The sequence below is a fragment of the Mesocricetus auratus genome, unplaced genomic scaffold (assembly GCF_017639785.1).
Source record: "Mesocricetus auratus isolate SY011 unplaced genomic scaffold, BCM_Maur_2.0 Super-Scaffold_4256, whole genome shotgun sequence".
Lineage (NCBI taxonomy): Eukaryota > Metazoa > Chordata > Mammalia > Rodentia > Cricetidae > Mesocricetus > Mesocricetus auratus.
Window position 1 is genome coordinate 542,541 of NW_024429182.1, and position 19,058 is coordinate 561,598.

At 44.9% G+C, this 19,058-nt stretch overlaps 1 protein-coding gene across 2 annotated transcripts in view; it reads left to right on the top strand.

Annotated features, from left to right (window-relative positions):
* The first annotated feature begins 2,919 nt into the window (after window positions 1–2,919).
* Window positions 2,920–19,058, top strand: part of LOC110343772 — a 36,091-nt gene continuing 19,952 nt past the window's right edge. The window contains exons 1-2 of one of the 2 annotated variants that reach the window (XM_040741996.1): window positions 2,920–2,974; window positions 5,622–5,811. In XM_040741996.1, the coding sequence (XP_040597930.1) occupies window positions 5,653–5,811 (159 nt within the window). In that variant the 5' untranslated portion in view covers window positions 2,920–2,974; window positions 5,622–5,652. Of the gene's footprint in view, window positions 2,975–5,619; window positions 5,812–19,058 lie in introns of those variants that run through there. The other variant, XM_040741998.1, reaches the window with a different exon arrangement.

A 19,058-nucleotide genomic window follows, 5' to 3' on the forward strand; every position in this document is an offset into this window, starting at 1 on the left:
TGGAGAGGCAGGAATTTTTTTCCTTGGAGCTCAATGGGATACTCAAGGTGCTGGGAAAGGGTGCTGCAGCCACTGGGATTTTGTTAAAACGGCAATTAACAAATAAGTCTACTTGAACAGGGAAAGGTGAGGCATGGCTATAATCCTAGCACTAGGGATGCTGAAGCAGGAGGATCACAAAGTCTGAGGCTAACCTGAGCTATATAGTAAGTTCAAGGTTAGTAAGGACTACATAGAAAGACCCTGTCTCAAAAACAAAAACAAACAACAACAACAACAAAACAAAACCAAACAAACCAAAAACCAAAAAATCAAACCCAAATAGCAATGATGTTAAAGTTCATGGCGACTGAATTGAAGAGCTTTATGGTATTGTCAGAGTGGATGTCCATGGGGGCAATGGGCTTCAGGATTGTGTGACACTGAACTTCATGAAGGCTTTGACGACTTCATGAAGTTTTCCCTCTTCCTCTGTGTGTGTGTGTGTGTGTGTGTGTGTGTGTGTGTGTGTGTGTGTGTGTGGGCATGCACGTGCATATGTGTTTGTGTTCATGTATGTGCAGGTACTTGTGCATGAACCTTTGCTAGGGTTAGTTGTTGATATCAGGTGTCTTCTTCAATGCTGTCTATTTTTTTTTTTTGAGACAGGATCTCTCATTATTATAGTGACTGGCCAAGGAACCTCGGGGATTTACCTGTCTCTGACTTTCTGGTACAGGGATTACAGTATACTGCTATACCAAGAATTATTTTTTTTCACATCAAAATTTAATTTTTATTGAATTAACTCCTTAATTAATACAGGAACCTATTAGAACTGGTTTAAGGAACATCTGAAAAATTAAACATATTACATATGGATATTTACCCTAGAAAAGAAATGTCAATTCAAGCCTGGCATGATGGTGTATACCTGACATTCCAGTAGTTGGGAGGTAGAGACAAGAGAATTTTAAGTTCAAGATCAGCCTCAGCTACATGGTGATCACCAGGCCAACATGGGCTTCACTGTGAAATAAACTGCAATCTTTGGGGTTATTTGTTTCAACTTTGTTGAGTAAGAATATACCAGTTAAAAAGCTACTTCTGTTGTATAGCATGAAAAGTAGCTTGCTCCATGGAAAGAAGATCCAGCACTTCAGATTGTTTATAACACATTACATTTTTATTACCAATTGTTACTTTTGAGTATATGAACTGGAAGTGGAGGGACTATCTCCAGGCCTTTATTGCTGTCTTTTACAGAAAGGATGGAAGAAATTAGTCAGATCTGACACAGATTCCTGGACCCTTACTGAAACTCCTCTCGATATTCTGCTGTTGCCCTGAGTCATGGGGATCCTGTGAATATTGTTCTGAGGGGCCAGTCCCTTTACACACTCCAGTAGGTAATAGATGGGGTAGATGTTAGAGTGGTAGCCTAGCTGGTCTGTCTGGGCCACTGGGACCACTCCCCTCAGGTGAGGGGTAGAGCCAGCCATTCCAGGGCCAGTGAGGTGCAGGTCCAGCTCAGCAAGGCCCTCAGATTTCAACACAAATGGTTCCTATGACCCCACTGTGGCAACACAGGCCATAGGCATCATCACAGACCCCAGCTGCAGCAGGAACACAGACCCAGACATGCCCTCATCTGCAGCTCAGGCCCAGACATCACCATAGTCCCAGGTGGCAGCACAGGCTATTCAGATTATCATGGTTCTCAGATACCAACATGGACTTACCAGCCCCGGGTCATCTGCACAGCCTTCAGTGGTTACTGAAGCCATGGACATCAACACAGACCCCGGCTGCTGCAGGGCCGATGACTCAGACATGACCCCTAGTAGCATTCTGGGCCTAGATGTTATTATGGCAGCACAAGCCCTGGTGGGTACAGCATGGTCCTTTGACACCAAAATGGTCCCATGTGGCAGCCCAGTGGTGTTGGTGGCAACATGAGTCATGGACGTCAACACAGATCCTTGCTGAGGACACAGATATGGCCCTATGCTGTAGCCCAGGCCTGGACGCCACCCTGGTCCCAGGTGGCAAGCAGACTGCCAACATCAACCCATTCCTCACCACCCTTGCTTCTCCAGAACTGTCTCTTACCACAGCACATGAACTGTTCTGCCTCTCTTTCTATTCCATTTCCCCACCATATACTTGCTCATCACAATGACACCCATGCTGTGCCTGCGGATGCTTCAGGTAGGCTGGTCCATGAGCCAGAACTATTATTATTACTTTTGACATGGGTGCTGAGAATATAACTCAGGTTCTTGTGTTTGCACAGCCAGCACTTTACTGACTAAGCCACATTTCCAGCCCCTGGTTCTCTTTTCTGGCCACCGCAACACATCAGGATAGGCTTTAAGACAGGCTGCCTTTCCTCAGAAGTAGTAGGATAATCTCCAGGCTTTCTACTGTGCCAGCAATTTCATTTCAGCTGTGTCTGTTTTGTTCCTTACTTGTTTTCATCTTTTTTTGGGAGGAGGGTTGGCAATGGTGTTGTTTTGGAACTCGTGTGTTTCTGGAATCTTTTCTTCCCACCCTGAATCTTATTGAATGGATATTTTTACTAGGTTTCTTTCCAGGAGGAAGAACCTGTAGAATTTCCTTACTCTCTGTACTCATCTTTTATTTTTTTTATTCCTTATTCCTATGCTGGGGGGGCATAGAGTCTTGTGCCTGCCCAGCAGTTATATTTCTCTAGAGCTGCACCCTGGGCCCTGGATTCTTCCTTTTTCTATTCTCTCCTTCCCTCCATTCTCTTTCTTTGCTTTTTCTCAATGCTTTTTTTCCCTTTTCATCTTGCTAATGTTTAGCAAGAGTGATCCTGGGCCTGGAGAGATGACTCAGCAGTTTAAGAGCACTGGATGCTCCTTCTAGAGGACCAAGGTTTGATTCCCAGCATTCACATGGCAGCTCACAACTGTCTGCAACTCCAGTTCAAGAGGATCTGATGTCTTCTTCTGACCTCTGCGGGTACCAGGTACGTTGTGCACAGACATGCATGCAGGAAAAACACCCATAGGCTTAGAAGAAAATTAAATCTGCTCTTATCTCATTTCTTTTGCTTTGACACAGAGTGGCTGTTTCCTTTGATCCCTGACACTAGGGGATTGCCTTCTGTTCAACTTTTTATAACCTGAAGTGGCTAGAGTTGCTGAGCTGTTAGTTTAGTTGAAACTGAGCATGGCTTTTGAGTAACACAGCTCAGTGTCAGGTAATAACAGGAGTTGTCCCATCCAGTCAGGGATGCCTCTAATCTTCATAGACGTCTGCAGGCATTAGTTTGTCCATCCTAGACGTGTTCCCAAAGTCTTTCCTAACCTGCCTTGAAGATTATGCCTGCTTAAATGACCTCAGTGACTTCACTTATTTTATTCCAGGATTTCTGACTTTTTTTTAAATTGGCCTGCTATGATACTGATCCTCAGGAGATGTAAACTTTCACATGTTCATTCCAGATAGGGCACTGGTGACAGAGTAATGATTCTACCCAAGTCTAATTGATGAACCAATGAGTTGATTGGGCTTTCTTACAGGAGTATGGGGGAGGGGTCACTTACTAGAGTGTTGATAACTCAAACACATCTTTGTCACTGACAAGGCACACTCATCACTGGCTGACCAAAGCTGCATCAAAACACCACATCTTCAGTTAACCTTTCACTTTTCAAGAATACATGCTGTTGGGAGGAGAGCAGAAGGGAGAACTAAACCAGCATGATCTACATGCCAAGTTCTAGGCCAGCCACAAGTTACATTGTATGACTTTATCTCAAAAAAAAATCCTGGGTCGCCGGGCGTTGGTGGCGCATGCCTTTAATCCCAGCACTCGGGAGGCAGAGGCAGGAGGATCTCTGTGAGTTGGAGACCAGCCTGGTCTACAAGAGCTTAGTTCCAGGACAGCCTCCAAAGCCACAGAGAAACCCTGTCTCAAAAAACAAAAAACAAACAAACAAACAAAAAATCCTGGGTCTTATTTCCTAGAACACACTCTACCTGTTAGCTTGTTATATGTCCGTGGGACAGTCAATTTATCTTTAAAGTTCAGTCAACATTCTTGATTGTAAAATTATAGTGTTGGATACTTAACCTCCAAGACCTTGTCTACCTCAGATTTCAGAAATCTACAAGAAGTCCTGTAAAACAGTGATCTCTGGTATAGTCAGGAGTGCTGTGAGACTGTTTGTTCAGTTCAGGCAAATGGTAAATGTGTCAGCTACTCTAATGAAATGAGTACATTTTTGCTCTAAATGTCATGGATGTTTATTATCAGATTAAACTACACCAGGCCTAATTTTAGCTCTTCCAATTCAAGTGGAGCAATGAAGATTAAATGTTAGGCATAATTAAAGATGCAGATGTAGTTATATTGAATTATAAACCTCATTAAGTACAGCATCCCAGGAAGGCCCTTGAGACCCGCTACAAAGGACTTTAGTCACAGTGCTAGAGTTATTAAAATATTCTAAAGTAAATCTCACTCCCAAAATATTATGACTTACATGGGAGGATTTCTAAAAACATGGTTGGGGTTGGTTCTATGGCTAATTTCCTTACTCTGTTTATAGAGAGTTGGGAAGGAGAACTTTTTCCCTAGGTTTTTCATGGAACATCTCTCTGGGGTTTTGTGCCCGCCCTCCTACTCACTGACATGGGATCAAATCTCCTGGGCCTGCACAAATAAGAACTCAAGGTCACATTCCATTTTAGGGTTGGTGACAGAGGCACTGAGAGAGCACTTTTCCTAGGATAGGAAGGCTACATTTTGAAAAATGTAGACAGATGCATTTCCTTGGTGATATTTCCAGTTTTTTGTCAGTAAAGATAACATGTAGACATTTTAACAATTCAAGGAATACAGAATAGGATAAAGAATCTATGACTTTAAAAGTCAGTGTCGGTATTTTCTCTCTCAAATTTTGTGAAAAATAGATTATACCTTAAACATCAGTGTGTGTGTGTGTGCATATATATGCTCACATGTGTGCATCTTCATGGGTGTGCAAGTACATGTGTGTGTATGTAGAAACCAGAGGTCAACCACAGGTATTTTCCTTCTGGATCCATCCATCTTGTGTTTTGAGTCATATTCTCTCTCACTGTGACTAGGAATCACTAAATAGGCCAGGCTGTCCTATCCATGTTTCCCCATGCACTGGGGTTACAAGTGTATGCTACATGTGTCAGCTTCTTATGTGGTGCTAGGGGTCAAACTCCTGTCCTCATATTGAGTAACAAGTATCTTACTGATTGAGGTATCTATTCAGCCGGAGGCACAGTTTTTGCAGTATTTTTAATTAATGTGAGTGGATATCTTTCCACATCAGCAAATGCTGATAAGCATTGTGTATTTTAATGGCTGATACATCCTATCATTTAACCTAGTTGTCAACTACTTATTTGCACGGCAATTATGTATAACAAACAGCCCCCAGATTCAGTAGCTTAAAATTGGGTATTTATTGAGCGTACAAGTTTACAGTTGGCAATTTAGGCTGCACCCGATCGGGCTGCTCTTCTAGGCTGGGCTGGGCTTGTTTTTGTCTGTGAGTCAATTACAAGTAGGGTGACCTCAGGTACCCTTGACCAGGGAAGCTAAGATGGCTTTGCATTGCTTTGCTACACAGTCCGCAGACATGTTCTCAAGTTAAAAGAAGAATGAGAGAGATAAAGAAATCTCCACACAAGGGATTTTCAAATTTTCTGGAGTTAGGTCAGCCAGCCAGCATCACATTGACCATGACAAATTGCTTACCTGAACTCAAGTCAAAGGATCAAGATGAGAAGAACTTCAGAGTCACCTTTCAAGAGGAAAGGGTAAGGCTTGGGTAGGGTTCATTTGTCAGGGTACTTGCCTACAATGCAGGGAACCTTGGGTTTGGTCCTCAGCACTTCATCAACTTGGGTGTGGTGGTGCACACCTGTAATTCCAGCACTTGGGAAGTGAAGGCAGGAGGACCAGAAGTTGAAGGTCATCCTCAGCTACAAAAAGAGTTTGAGGCTATCTTGGGCTATATGAGATCCTGCTCAAAAACAAAAAACAAAAAACATTGGTGGTGGCGGTGGGGGAGTCACACTGGTCTAGGTTTATTCATGTAATCACCTCCCCAAAGGCACATCTCAACACTCGACATCTGGGCATACATTTACCGTCTGTCTAGCAGATGGGACGAGTTTTTGATACCACCAATGTTGCATGAATGTCACTTTGGTGGAGGTTTTGGTAGATACGTCCCAGTAGGCACTGTGCTCTGGGCCATCACCTAGCTTTACCGCCCCCCCCCACAACTGTCTTGTGCCTGTCCTCTTCCAGACTCCCACTGGCCTTTCCTGTTTGGAATGCTCCCAATGTCCTACATACAACCAAGCACTGTACTGAGAGCCCCACCCTCACCGAGGCAGGAAAGATGTCTTTGTCTAGGACTTCACTGGTTTTAAAATGTAAAGTCTTGCATCTCAAACTCTCCACCAGACCCAGGCAAACCCAGCTGACTGACTGTATGAGAGGGCCTTGGCAAACTTTAAAGGACCGGAGAATAAATATTTTAGGTCTGTATTGAGAGCTCTTGATTCTGCCAGAGCAAGGTAAAAGTGGTTCTAGACAACATGTCACAGATGGGTGTGGCTATGTGCCAATCCAACTTGACAGAAACAAGTAGTCTGCTGTGTTTGGTGCAAGAGATTGTGAGAGCCAAAGTTATGTTTTAAGTTTTCATTACTGTGCCTAAGAGATCCATGAAACAAAAATGCCTCTTACCTGTAAGCCCCTTGCCCAAGGACAGATACTTCCTGAAATGCTAGGGGTCTGTGTGGTTTATGTGTTCACTCTCCTAAATAAGTTTGTTTAACCCAACTGCACTGAATGTGCTTGATCACGTGTAGGTAGGAAGTACAAGGACAGAACTATGTCAGCATGTATGCTTGTCCCTGATTGGATGGAGGCAGGAGATACATAGGCAGGAAGTACATCAGGATGTGTGCTTGCCCCTGATTGGACCTGATGGGAAAAATGGTGGCCGTATGTGTAGACAGAGATTCTGTTCTCACTGATCTGGCCACCCTTCAGCCCCAAATAAACTCAAAGAGACATATTATTTATAAACTGTTTGGCTTATGGCTTAGGCTTCTTATTGGCTGGCTCTCTCTTAATTATTAACCCATAACTATTAATCTATGTATTTCTATGTGGCCTTATCTTACCAGAGAAGGCTCTAGCATGTTACTCTTTCAGTGGCTACATGGTGTCTCTGGAAACCTCTCTGCATCCTCTCCCCAGAATTCTCCTCGTCTTGTAGCCCTGCCCATTCTTTCTGACTGGCTTCTGGCCAGTCAGTGTTTTATTCATCAACCAATAAGAGAAACATATGTACAGAAGGACATCCCCCATCACTTATGGGTTTGACTTTTTAAGCTTCTGCAAAATGTGACTTGTTTCCATTTTCTGGGAACCCAAAATGGTCCTGGCTAGAGTCCATCATCATGGCCAGTATTTAATTAAAGCTTGCTTCAAATTTGGCTCAAAAATTGTAGAACTGGTGTTTCTCTTGCAACTCTCAGGTTTAACAGGCTTTAATTTTCTGGCTCTTTGCTAGGACTGGGCATTTTAAGTATATGCCTTGTTTTTTTTTTTTATTGGTTTAGTTTGTTGTTTCAGAAGGGTTTTTTTTTTCTTCCCCTCCCTCTGGTTGGACTATAAGGGGAGTGTAACATCTTTATATTGTGCATTGTAACTTAGCAGCTATGTGAAGCTGAATTGCTTACCTCCCTGGCTTTGGTTTCCCTATTTATCAGATGGGGATAATAGTAGTATTAACCCCAATGTGTTTGGGAGGATGAAATCATTTCACAGCACATGACTGAATGAGTACTCAATAACAGTAGTCATCATCATCATCATCATCATCATCATCATGCCATGTGCCTTCTTCATTAAGTAGCACAATGCTGGTTACAGAAGTAACTCAGTGCGTAGAACCACAAAGGTGCATGTTAAGTCTTTTAGGCGATGTTCATTCAGAGGTGAGCATATTAAGGAGGCCCTGGTGCTCTGAAACGGGCACAGCAGGGCCCTCTCTGTTGTCTGTCCTTGTTTCCATGGTTACCAGCCATCTCTTGAGTTACTGAGAAGTCAAACCCCAGCCTCCTCATCAAAGGTGTTCTATCCCCCTAAAAGCCATCTTCTGCCTTGATTTGTATCTCTTAGCTCCCTCTATGCCTGCCTGGGCTGTGTGGATGAGGATCAGGAGGGGGCTCCCTAAGATTCTAGCTGGAAGCTTCAAAACAGGCATTGAGGCCACTGGTAAGAACAAGACTGGTGAGTTTGTAGAGTGCTGGGACTGCTTCCGAGACCTGGTCAGGGTCATAGGGTCCTTCCCTTAGTTGGGGAGGGAGAAGGCAGATCTCACATCTGGCCCAGGGACCCCTCCGCACAAGACCCTACCATTTTATATATATATATATATAAAGAACTCTTGCATCTTAGGGCTGGCTCAGCTTTGATCTGGGAAAATGAAAGGCCGGGTTTCTGGGTGCCCCACTGCCAACTTTTGCAGCAAGAGTTGAGCCTTGCTGATCCTGCCAGCTCAGACGTACTCTGTTCCCTGGTAATTAAACAAGTGGGGATCAAAGCCGACAAATCTCCTAGTCTCTCCGCACAGGAGATGAAGGTAAATATTTCCAGCAACAGTTCTCTTTCTTTTCTCATTAAAAGTGAAACATGAAATGTCTTCTTACTTTGAAGAAAACGAAACGTGTTCAAGGTCAGCCTAGAGATGTCCTCCCAGCCACGTTGGTTATTTCACATTAGTTCTCGTTCTCTGCTCCGTGGAGGGGGAGGGGTCATCTCAATCCTATCACATCAGGAGACAAAGGAAACGCTCCCTTCTGGTAACCGGTGCCTACATCTGGTGACACCTGCTCTTTGCTGGGCATGGCTAAGAGCTTAGAAAACCCCTGTCCAGTTATTGCTTCCAAGGCCCTGCCTGAGTCTCACGCAGTTGCCCGTGCTGTCTTGGCTGTTCCCCCATAATGCCGTCTTCTCTGAGAAGGACAGCTCACCAAGAGGCTCTCCCCAGGGCCACCAGCTCAGGAAGATCAAGGTTGGAGGCTACAAATGCCTGCTGAGTTCTTTTCAAGTGCAGGCAGCAGTCCTCACTTGAGCTAGCTCAAGCGCAGGACAGGTGCGTACTGTGGGGCCCTATGAAGAGCTCCTGGGAACACCAGCTGGGGCTCCAGGAAGTCCTGGAGACCTGAGTAGCATCTGCCCCAGGCTCTCTTTCCGCACCGCCCTCTCCTTCCTCCTTTGGCTCCACACTTTGGCTTCTGGGTCACTGCTGCTTCATCCCCGGTTTCTGTTTGCTCACTGTCTCTGGAGGCTGACTTGAATCTAGGTCTTCCTCATGTCCTCACGCCCAGCTCTCTCTCCAGCGTTAGCCTTGACTTTCCATCCCTCATCCCAGTCCCAAATTCAGGAGAGAAGGTAAATGTGGAGGGTGGGAATCTGACTGACCTGGTCCATCATCTCCAGCCAGACTATTGATGCCACAGTTCTGACCAGGATTCGGGTACTCCAGACCCACCTATGATTCAATTAGCTGTAAGCCCCAGGACCTTCCCAAAGTCATGGGGTAAAAAGAAACGTCAGCTTCTGTGCTGGGGACACAGCTCAGTGGGTAGACTGCTTGCTTAGCACGCATGAGTGGTCAGCTTGGATTCCTGGTACCACATAAACCAGGCATGGTGTCACACACTTGTAATCCCACCTCCTGGGAGGTAGAGACAAGAGGATGAGAAGTTCAAGGTCATTCTCAGCTACACAGTAAGTTCAGGGCCAGCCTGGCCTGCATTTGTTAACTAAATATTCCTCGTAAGTAAGTGGCCCTGACTGTGACTGAGTAGGACAGATGCCAGACAGAGCTGAATGGTCACTTAGACTCTTGGCTGCTGTGTTTATTAGCTGGCTTTTTTCTTTTTAAATGTAATTCACATACCACAAAAAATTGCCCTTGAGCTGGGTGTTGGTGGCTCAAACCTTTAATCCCAGCACTCGGGAGGCAGAGGCAGGCGGATCTCTGTGAGTTCGAGGCCAGCCTGGTCTACAGAGTAAGTTCTAGGACAGCCTCCAAACAATACAGAGAAACCCTGTCTGGAAAAACAAAAACAAAAAAACCAAAACCAGCCAGACAAAAAAAATTACCCTTGAAAGCATACAACCCATTTTTTTTTGGTATACTCTACAAGATTTTGCAACTATTGACACTAATTCCAGATTATCTCATCATCACTAAAAATAAAACTCCATGTCCATGAGCATTCACTTGCCATGGCTCCTCCCTCCAGCCCTGAGCAGCCACTGATTTATTTTCTATTTCTGTGATTTGTCTATTTCAGGCCTGTCATGTCATTCAAATCACACAATCTGCAGCCTTTTGTGTTGATGGTCTTCATTTAGCATAGTGTTTGGGAGGCATATTCATTCCACAGCATGGATCAGCACCCTCATTTTCACCGTATAAAACTCTATTAATGGGTCTATTTTATTTCTTTTCATCCAGCCTCTTATCTTTCCATGGGCACTTGTGTTGTTTACACTTTCTGGTTTTGAGCTGTGTTGATATGAATGTCTGGATACTGGTTTGGGTGTGTGTGTGTGTGTGTGTGTGTGTGTGTGTGTGTGTGTGTGTGTTATCCATACTGTGGCACATATGCCTTGGAATGAGACTTGCTGAATCATCTGGTAATCCTATGTTTAACTCCACGGGGAGCTGCCAAACTGCTTCACAGACTGGCTGAACCACTTTGCAGTCCCACCAGTGATGCAGGAGGAGTCTACATTTTCAACACCCTCACCATCACTTGTCATCTGTCCTTCAGGTTGCAGCCATCCTAGTGAAGTGGCCATTTCACTGTCTTAACTTGCATCACCCTAATGCTTTGAGTGCTGTTTCCTTTGCTCATTGATCACTTGATGTTTGTGAGAAGTGACTGTTCAAATCTTTGCCTACTCAAAACTAGTGGGTCATTTGTCTTCTGTTAGTGTTTGATTTTGGTGTGACTGCACAATCTTCCTAGGACTAGATTTTCTTATTAGCAAGGCTATGTACTTCAGGTATTCCGGAGGCAACCTATGAGGCATTGCTTGTCAGAGCCTAAAACAATACCCAATTCATGAAAGAAACAACAATGATATTGTGTCATTGTGGAGACTAGTTTATTCTCTTTTTTTAAAATAAATTTTTATTTAATTCAAAACAATCTTATTTTACATACCAATCCCAGTTTCCTCTCCCTCCTGTCCTCCCATGCCGCCCACTGATCCCCCATCCCACCCCACCCCCATCCACCACCCAGGGAAGGTGAGGCCTTTCATGAGGGATCATTAAGATCTGTCAAGTCATTTGGGGCAGGACCTAGGCCCTCTCCCCATGAATCAAGGCTGAGACAGCATCCCTCCATAGGGAATGGGCTCCCAAAATCCATTCGTGCACTAGGGATAAATACTGGTTCTCCTGCCAAAGGCCCCATAGATTGCCCAGGCCTCCCAATTGACACCCACATTCAGGGAGCCTGGTTCAATACTGTGCTGGTTCCCCAGCTGTCAGACTAGGGTCCCAGAGCTTTCACTTGCTCTGGTCAGCTGTTTCTGTGGGTTTCCCCAGCATGGTTTTGACTAGTTTATTCTCTTGATGACACTCTTTCTCACAATAAGATATCTATTATTGGTGGGGTGGGGGGTTGAACTTAAGAGTATATTTTAAGAGGCGTAGGATGTGACTGGAGGATAAGCATACCCATCCTGCCAATTGGCAAGTGACAGAAACTTTGGCACTGACTTAATATACTGTGACAAAATATCTGAGCACCTCAACTTAAAGGGGGGCAGATTGACTTTGGATCATAATATCAAAGGTTTCAGTGCAGGTCATTCGACTCCATGGATTTTGGGTCTTGAGTGAGCATAAACATGTGGTAGAGATACTTAGGGCAGACAGGGGACAGGGGAAGGAAGGAGGAGAGACAGAGAGGTAGGGAGAGGGAAAGAAAAGAGAAGGAGAGGTAGGGAGGGGAGGAGGAAGGGAGGAACTCATGAACATTAACATGAGCCAGGGATAAGATGGTCTTCTTAGGGTACACTCCCCAGTGACCTATTTCCTCCAACTCAGCCCTGTTTCTCAGCTTCTATCACCTCCTAATGCTACCAGATTATGAGTCCATCAGCATATTAACCCAAAGATTAGGTCACAGCCGTCACAATGCAATCATTTTCCAGAAGCCTCACCTGTGAATATTGCTGCCCTCGGGACTAAGAGTGTGTGAGCCCCTAGGGGCATAAGAGATGTGAATCATAACAGGAGACAAGCTAGCTAGAGGGAGACAAGCTAGCTAGCTTTGACAGAGAACTGTTACAGATGATTTTTTTAAAATGAGGCTTTACCTGTGGTGTGCAGTCTAAAATGCCTCCTCTCCAAAGAGCTGGTAAAAATCTTACTAAGCATTATAGAAATGGATCTTTTTTTTTTTTTTGAGCAAATGCATGAAGTCCTTCTGGCTTGAAGGTGTACAAAATGGGTCTCATTACACTCAAATTATGTTTCAATCTCCTTAAGATTTGGGACCATGAAGGTCAAGGATCAAAGCTCTTTTCTGATCACTCACAGTCTCCTTGAGGATTGGCTGTGTGCACCCTCTGTGTCCTCCAGTCTGTTGACTATAAGGGTCTTATCTCTACATCACTGATGGGCATAGAGATCATACCTTTGCTGTGCCTGTGTGTATCAGCTGGAGGCCATGTCTGTAGCTGGCACAGCTCATTGGTGAGTACTCCAGTAATATGTTGTTTGGGACCTTACATTTCCAGCCAAAGTTCACGCTTTGAAGGCTTCATACGCAGCTGATGGTCTTATTAGCAGATGCCTGAACTTTTAGGAAGTAAGGTCTGTTTGGAAGAAGTGGGTCACAGGGAGCACGTTTTATGTTTTAGGACCATCTCCTAACCTCTCCTTGATTCCTGGCTGTTAGGAGGTGAGCAGCTTTGCTCCACTATATATGCCCATCATGATACTCTTCTTTACCACATGCCCAAAGGGATGGGATTAGTCAACCATGGACTGAAACCTTTGAAAATATGACCTGTTATTATAGGCAACCTGCCACAATGATGAGAAGTAGCATAGCTCTGTGGTTATAGAGGTTTCTTAGTTCGTTTAGAGTTCAGAAGGAGTCTCCATTGCCAAGGGGACCCATGGGGTGCCACAGAAGCTCTCCTCTGCATGGGCAGAATGTTTGTGCCCCCATTTCCTATGGATGTCCTAACCCTAGCAACACAGAATTAGGAAGTGGAGCCTTTGGTAGGTAATTAAGGTAATGTAAAGACTTTATGGATGGATCAGTGCCCTTGTGAAAGTAACCCACAGGGTCTCCTTCACAGTTTCTTCACCATGGTAAAATTCAGAGAGAAGCCAAAAGGATGCCAACACTAGAACCCAGCCATGCTGGTGTCCTGATCTGGGGCCTCTCACCTCCAGGTTTATAAGCAATACCTTCCTGTTGTATCCAAGCTGCCCAGTCCACAGCATGTCACTAAAGCTTAGACACTATCCCCAGTGCCTGCAGTTAAGTTGCTTAGGGAAGGTGAGTCTTTGCTTGGGAGTAGGAGTGGGAGACAGTTTGATGTCCCCATTTGGTGATTCCTGTTTACCCCAGGCATTAGTGGTGGGTGACTTACTTAGAAAACAAACTTTCATTTTTCAAACATTAGATGACAGTTTGTTTAGTCAACAAACAAGTTAAGTACCCATCTATAACACACACACACACACACACACACACACACACACACACACACACACACACTTACACACACCAAGCCAGGCGTGTTCTGAAAGAATACTCCATTTAGTAGGAGAAACAACATGCAGAGATGATAACAGAATGAAACAGATGCGTGACTCCTATTGGCAGGAACCTGCTCTGGGTGGGTGGAGGGAGCTGCTTATTTTGATGGGGGCAGCAGGGAAACTTCTGTGAAGGTTAGAGAGGGTCATGGACTGGAGAGGATGCTTCTGGATAAGGACCACAGGAGCAGAGGTACAGAGGGCTGGATGGCTGTGGACCAGGCAGGGGGTTGGGTGGGCAGATGGGTGGCAAAGCAGAAGAGGAGGATGAGGCCTTCGATGTTGGACTGTGCTTTTGAAGCAAAGGGGAGTCCAATGTGGGATTTCAACAGGACTATGACATGTTCTGTCTCTTTTAAGAAGAGAGGGGGATTGAGAAGAATTAGAAGGTTGAAAGACTGGGAAGGACTAAGTAGAGGTGGAAAGAAGATGGGAAAACCTAGAGGTTGGAGGGGAGTGCATGGAGTTGGGCTGGCCACGGAGGGGAGTGCATGGAGTTGGGCTGGCCACAGGGTGGTGGCTGGGTCTTCTTTCTTTTTGGTATTTCCTGTCCCAGGTCTAGTGCTCAAAGAGGGTTTCCTCAGGCAGCCAGCCACACCTGCCAGGTCTGTCCTCTTCCAGGAGACCCCTCCCCCTCCTTGGGGCCACAAGAAGAGAGAGCAATTGGAAAGACTGGAGATTTCTTCATGAGCAGATCAGATGGGGTGGGGAGTGTCAAAACATGACATCAGCTGGCCTTGGTCATTGACAGTTTGTGCATGAATTGTCCCCATGGTTCACGTGTTTGGACACCTGGTCTCCAGCTGGTAATGCTATTCTTTTATTTTGTTTTGTTTTTCTGTGTAGCTTTGGAGCCTATCCTGACACACACCAGGCTGGCCTTGAACTCACAGATCCACCTGCCTCTGCTTCCTGAGTGCTGGGATTAAAGGTGTGCATCACCACCACCCAGCGTGGTAGTGCTTATTCTAAGAACTTGTGAACCTCTCTGGTGCAGCTGGGTCACTGAAGACAAGCCTCTGAGGGTTCTAGCTTGGCCTCTCTTCCTGTTTGCTGCCCCATCCAGCCTCCATGTGAGCATCCACACTCCCACTGCTTAAATAGCTCCCCAGGCTGCTGTGTTTTCCCTGCATGATGAACCGAAATTCCCTTGACACCATAAGACAATGTAAACCTCTTCTCCCTTAAGCTGTTTTTGTGAAATATCCCTCACCGTGATGAAAGGATGTAAACCTAAATCTATATCTGTATGTCTATATTTATCTTTTGGACCTGTCTTCTTTGGTCTATTCTGTGGCTCTCAGTCACCATTAAGACATATCACAAGCATTTGTTCTATAGGTTAGGGACACGGTGGCCTTGCATGTCCTTAGTTGGAACTGGTAGGGAGTGAGTAGAAGCCTCCCCTTTCTCCCCCTTATCTTGAGAGACAATTTGTTCTAGAAGCCTAAGGGTTTGTTAAGGACTGTGGTTTTCCTAGGCCTGCCCTCAGAAGTCTGGTATTGAACTGACTGACACCTGCACCTTTCAGCTCATAATTCTGATTTCTCTAAAAGTTGGACACAACTGGTTTAAGAATATTTGCTCTGGAAAAGAGGGAGCTATGTTCTGTGACCCCACTGAACTTAATTCAGGGATCAAGCAGCAGAATACACTGGGTTTTAAACGATCCTGAGCATGGCCTTCATGCAAACAGATTTAAAAAAAAAGCCATGAGGTTACCAGACATGCCTGTTTGGTTCTGTTTTCATAGATCTTAGTGGGACTCCAGTATTTATTGCTTTTTGTTGTTTTTTTTTTCCCTCCCATTTCTTGTTCAAGTTCAGGCCCATCTACTCTCCCCTCTTTGGTGAATTTATTTGTCTATTGGTTTTAATCTCTCTCTTTCTTTCTGTGTATGTGTATGTGGGGGGGGGAGAGGTGTATGCCATATACATGAAGGTTGCACTCAAAGGCCAAAAGTATGTGTCAGATCCCAAGGGCCCGGAGTTACAGGTGGTTGTGAACCTCCTGACAACGGTGTTGGGAATTGAAATCAGGTCTTCAGGAAGAGCAGTATGGGCTCTGTGGTGGTTTGAATAGGAAATGCCCCTCATAGACTCATGGGTTTGAGTGATTGGCCTTGTAAGAGTAGGTGTGGTCTTGTTGGAGGAAATGTGCCACTGTAGAGGAGGTCTTAAAAGCTCAAGTTTGGCCAGAGTGACACACAATCGCACTGCCATCAAGATGTGGAACCCTCAGTTCCTTCTCCAGCACCTTGCCTGCCTGCATGCTGCCATGATGATGATGGACCGAACCTCTGAAACTACAAGCCAGCCCCAGCTGTGGTCATGGTGGTCATGGTGTCCCTTCACAACAATTGAAACCCTGAGACAGGCTCTTAAATGCATATCCCTCTCTCTAATCCTTAATCTTTTTTCTTTTGTTAATTTTTTTGTTTGTTTTTCTAGACAGTGTTTCTCTGTATTGCTTTGGAGGCTGTCCTGGAACTTGCTCTGTAGACCAGGCTGACCTGGAACTCATAGAGATCCACCTGCCTCTGACTCCCGGGCTCTTTTGCTAATTCTTCATTTGTTTTTGTGTATGTATTGCTGCAGCCTGTGTCCGAGAATGTGCGGAGGGTGTCGGGATTGATGACACAGAGACGTGTTGGTGGTGCAAAGAAAACTTCAAGAAGGCTTCCAGAAGGCTCTACTTTATTCCTACCCTGGCTGGTTATATATACCCTGACACCAGAGGCAGCATTGGGTGGGTCAGGAAGAGGTGCTTAGTCTTTGAAAAGGTCAAGGTCAGGGCGTTTCTGTGGGTAAGCCCTTATCAGGAATTCATGTCACCATATTGTTTTTAGTAAACATTGTCTTACAGCTGCCTGCTCCCAGGCTGATGGGGAAGTGGGCCTCCAGCCAAGGTCTGTTGTTCCTACAACGTATGTTTGTGGACTTGCACACATCATGGTGTGCATGTAGAAGTCAGAGGACAACTTGTGACACTGATTCTCTCCTTCCACTATGTGGTTTGCAGGGATTGAACCCAAGTTTTCAGGATAGGCAGCAAGTAACTTTACCCACTGAACCACCTTACTGCCTGTCCTCACCTTGAGAATTTTGATTGAGCTCAAAGCTTGCTTGAATTTGATTTTGGAGATGAGTCATGAAAATATTTCAGAATGCTAAATCACAGTTTTGTCAACTGTACAATGGGACTTTTGCTTGGGGAAGGTGGGGTGGTGATAATTACTCCTAATAGGTGAATCCCCCACAGAGAAAGGGATGACTTGAACTCCTTGAGCAAGATCTGAGTGGCTGCAGAGGACTTTGGGTCCCACTTATAACTTTCAGTGGCCAATTAGGACCAGAGCATCTGGCTCACCAAGGCTGTCAGGGAATTTATTTTGCCTCTAAATGCCTGGGTAACCCAGTACTAGTCCCCTACTCTGTGGGTGTGCTAAGATAATTGTTCACATACTTTGTTAAGAGAAAAAAATCCTCTCCCCAGTTCCATTAACTCCCTGCATGGGGCAGTTCCAACCCACTGATCCAGGTACTTTTTACAGTTCAATTTCTCAGTGGTGATGAACTGAAATACCTATTCCTCTTCATTTACAAACAGCCGGCATTCATCACAGGTCCTCTGTTGCTAATTATCCTCCATTTGGGTCTCTTCCTCTTCAGCTGAGAGCGCCATAACTTTGGATCTCAACTGTCCCAATGTGCTTACATCTACAGTGGAGACTGATGAGTTAATATCTTAGGAAATCCAGGGAGCTACTGAAGCTCTTAAGATTCCCTGCCCTCAGTGCCGACATCACAAAGAATAGCACAGTAGTACATAAATCTACGACTTGCATAACTTTACCTAATCACATTGGAATTCTCTTTGAACTTGACCCCAGGGGATAGAGATTATAGAACTGGCTGGCAGCTAAAAACTAATCCACTGGAAAAGACTCCAGTGTCGTGAGAACATCAGGATTGAAATGCAGAGTGGGGAGTTTGTGAAAAGCAGCCAGTCGGTGTAACTTGAAAATGGTTTGGCAGTTTTACCTGCAGCTAGGCAAGCCTTTGAATTTAGGCCAGGGTCTGCAAGCTGATGGGAAGGATAGGATTTTTCTTTTCTCTTCTTCTCTTCTACTTCTTCCTCTTCTTCCTCCTCCTTCTTCTTTGAAATGGAGTCTCGTGTAGCCTAGGGTGGTCTTGAATTCATTGTGGAGCTGAGGAGAACTTTGAATTTCTGACCCTCCTGCCTCTGTCTCCCAGGTGCTGGGGTTGTTAGGTATGTACTCCTATGCTCACACCTCCAGGGTATATAGTACTGGAGACGGAACTAGGGCTTCATGATTGCTAGGTGAATACTCTGCCCACTGAGTTATTGGCTCAGCCCAAGGATAGAATTTTCTTTGAAAAAACCAAAACTTGTTTTTGAATTCCCATATGGGTTGTCAGTGTGGTGTCTGATCTCTGGGAAGGGTTTCCCAGAGAGAGGCTTGTTAAGGCAGGTGAGGGAGTAGATAGGGGTAACTCTGTCTTGGGTCCTAGGAACTAGTGTCAATCTGGGAATCAAAGAGGTCAGGGCTGGGAAAGCGCAAAGACAAGCAAAGAGGAGGAAAGGCAGAGTGGTTTGTGGGGTCCAGACCCTGGGCTCTTGGCTGTCTGTAGATGGATTAATGCAAGGTTCAGTATTAGCTGAGAATAACTGTTCGGTTACGAAATGTTTATAAGCTAGGTATGGTGGTGTATGCTCATAATCCTAGCACTTGGGAGGCTAAGAGAATTGTGAGTTTGAGGCCAATCTGGATCACTTAGCAATAACTTGTCTCTAAATAAACAACATTGAAGGAAAAAAATAATATTGCACAACATGTAAAATATCTGAATGTGGATTTTCAGTGTTCTTGCTTATTCACAGTGTTGGGGCTGCTCTAGGCTGCGGCGGTGCAGTGAGCAGGTGCAGAGCCTATGAGTCACAAAGGTAAACTACTTGCTCTCTGGTTTCTGATAACACAAAAACACACCTCTCGCCCCATAGGAAATACATCCTAGAGCCAGATAAATACAAGTAGCCATGGCTGAGGAACACAGATTTAGGTTTCCCCCATTCCAAGCTCCACATGGTAAAAGTTCTATGAAATTTTTACAGTTGCAAAAAATATATATATCTTAAATCATGGCACTT